The following is a 1,740-nucleotide window of genomic DNA, read 5'->3' as shown; positions in this document are numbered from 1 at the left end:
GAGCTGTAGGAGTCTGAATCCCCAGATTTAGTGTGTCACCTCCTTCTTTAAATCTGTAATAGAAGATCTACAACGGGCTAATAAAGCTGGTAACAGCCACTGTGTGAAACCCAGAATAAATGGGCCTCCCCAGCACTGGCTGTTCCTGCTCTGAGTCAGTGGTGCTGTACAGGCCATGCTGCTTCCAGCACCTTCAGCCTTTGCTCTGGGGTAGCCCAAGCCTCCCTGAGCATCTCTCTGCCTTACAGCTTGATGGGTGTTTTTCCTAGGAAAGCCTGAAACGCTGGATCCAAGGGAACTTGACAAACTGTGGGCGCTCAGCCTTTCTCTTTGATGAGATGGACAAGATGCACCCAGGCCTGATTGATGTGATCTTACCATTCCTGGGCCCCTCGTGGGTTGTGTATGGCACCAACTACCGCAAAGCCATCTTCATCTTCATCAGGTGAGACAGGCCTCTCTGGCACACTGCTGCTCCTTTGGGCACAGGGCACACCTACTTCAGGGCACACACTAGTTTTGATTTTCCTTCTCCAAGCCTTGAGCCTCCTTAAATTCCATTTCATTGTGAACAGACAGACCTGAGAGTGAAAAGGCTCTCCTGTCCCTGTTATTTGACTGTCATTTTGGGCCAGGCAGCTGAGAGATCCTGGCTTGCTCTCTGCAGGGTGTCAGGTGCCACCTGAAACACCATTTTCCTGGGTACACACTAAATAAGTGTCTCATTCTTGTGCAGCAACGCAGGAGGGGAGCAGATCAACAAGGTGACACTGGCTCTATGGCATGCCCGCAAGGACCGGGAGGAGATCAGCCTGGAGGACCTGGAACCAGCCGTCTCCAAGGCTGTGTTTGAAAACCCTCAGAGTGAGTCTGTGGAGCTGAGCAGAGGCAGCCAGGCCTGTTCTAGGCAGCCACCCACACTGCCTGCCACCTCCCAGGCAACCAAAAAGGGACCAGGGGGGTTTGAGGGAAGGGAACTGTGATCCTCTAGAGGTTTCCTGACAAAAGGAAGGAATATCCTGGCCTTCCAAGCCAGCAGACCTTTTGCCACGTTAAGCAAAGTTCTTTGGAGGCAAAGGTGTATTTACATCTGGGGCTGGTAGATAGCATAGCACACTGACTGGAACAGCACTGAGATGTACTGATCCCAGCCTGGTTCTCCTTGCTTTGTCCTTGTCACCTGGAGCAGAGCTTAAATTCTGACTAGACAAGCTAAATCCCCCCATTCCTGGAAAACAAGTCTACTGGTGAGGAAGGAGGGTGCCAACTGATGGGTTCAGCCCTCTCCTTGTACAAAACCAGAGCACATCTGTCCTCAGCAGAGTATTTTGGCTTCACACAAAGCAGCTCTTTGAATTCCAGGGACTGTGAAGGTAAAAACCTGTCTCTTCCTCTCCTTTTGTAGGTGGATTCTGGAAATCTGGGATCATTAATGAACAGCTCATTGATTTTGTTGTGCCTTTCCTCCCACTGAAGCAGTACCACGTAAAGCAGTGCGTCCTCAGTGAACTTGTCCAGCAAGGCCTGGAAGCACGTCCAGATGTCATCCAGGAGGTGTCTGACAGCATCCCCTACTTCCCAGAAGAAGAGAAATTATTCTCATCAACAGGCTGCAAAACAGTGGCCTCTCGGATCAGTTTTTACTTCTAGTCACTGTTGAGGGCCTCACTCAGATCCATAAGATGCATGTGGAGCTGGAAAGCATTCAGGGCTGGCAGGATGAGCAGTAGTGGGAGCAGT

At 50.8% G+C, this 1,740-nt stretch overlaps 1 protein-coding gene across 1 annotated transcript in view; it reads left to right on the top strand.

Moving 5' to 3' along the window:
* TOR2A (torsin family 2, member A) overlaps positions 1-1,740 on the top strand; it is a gene marked incomplete at its 5' end in the record, with an annotated part of 2,742 nt that extends 1,002 nt beyond the window's left edge. The window contains 3 exons of the mRNA XM_009084202.1: positions 270-445; positions 737-864; positions 1,406-1,740. Of these exons, the coding sequence (XP_009082450.1) occupies positions 270-445; positions 737-864; positions 1,406-1,650 (549 nt within the window). The remainder of the gene's footprint in view (positions 1-269; positions 446-736; positions 865-1,405) is intronic.

Source organism: Acanthisitta chloris, unplaced genomic scaffold (genome assembly GCF_000695815.1).
Source record: "Acanthisitta chloris isolate BGI_N310 unplaced genomic scaffold, ASM69581v1 scaffold42601, whole genome shotgun sequence".
Lineage (NCBI taxonomy): Eukaryota > Metazoa > Chordata > Aves > Passeriformes > Acanthisittidae > Acanthisitta > Acanthisitta chloris.
Note: the sequence above shows the minus strand (reverse complement) of the source record. Positions and strands in the feature narration are given on the sequence as shown.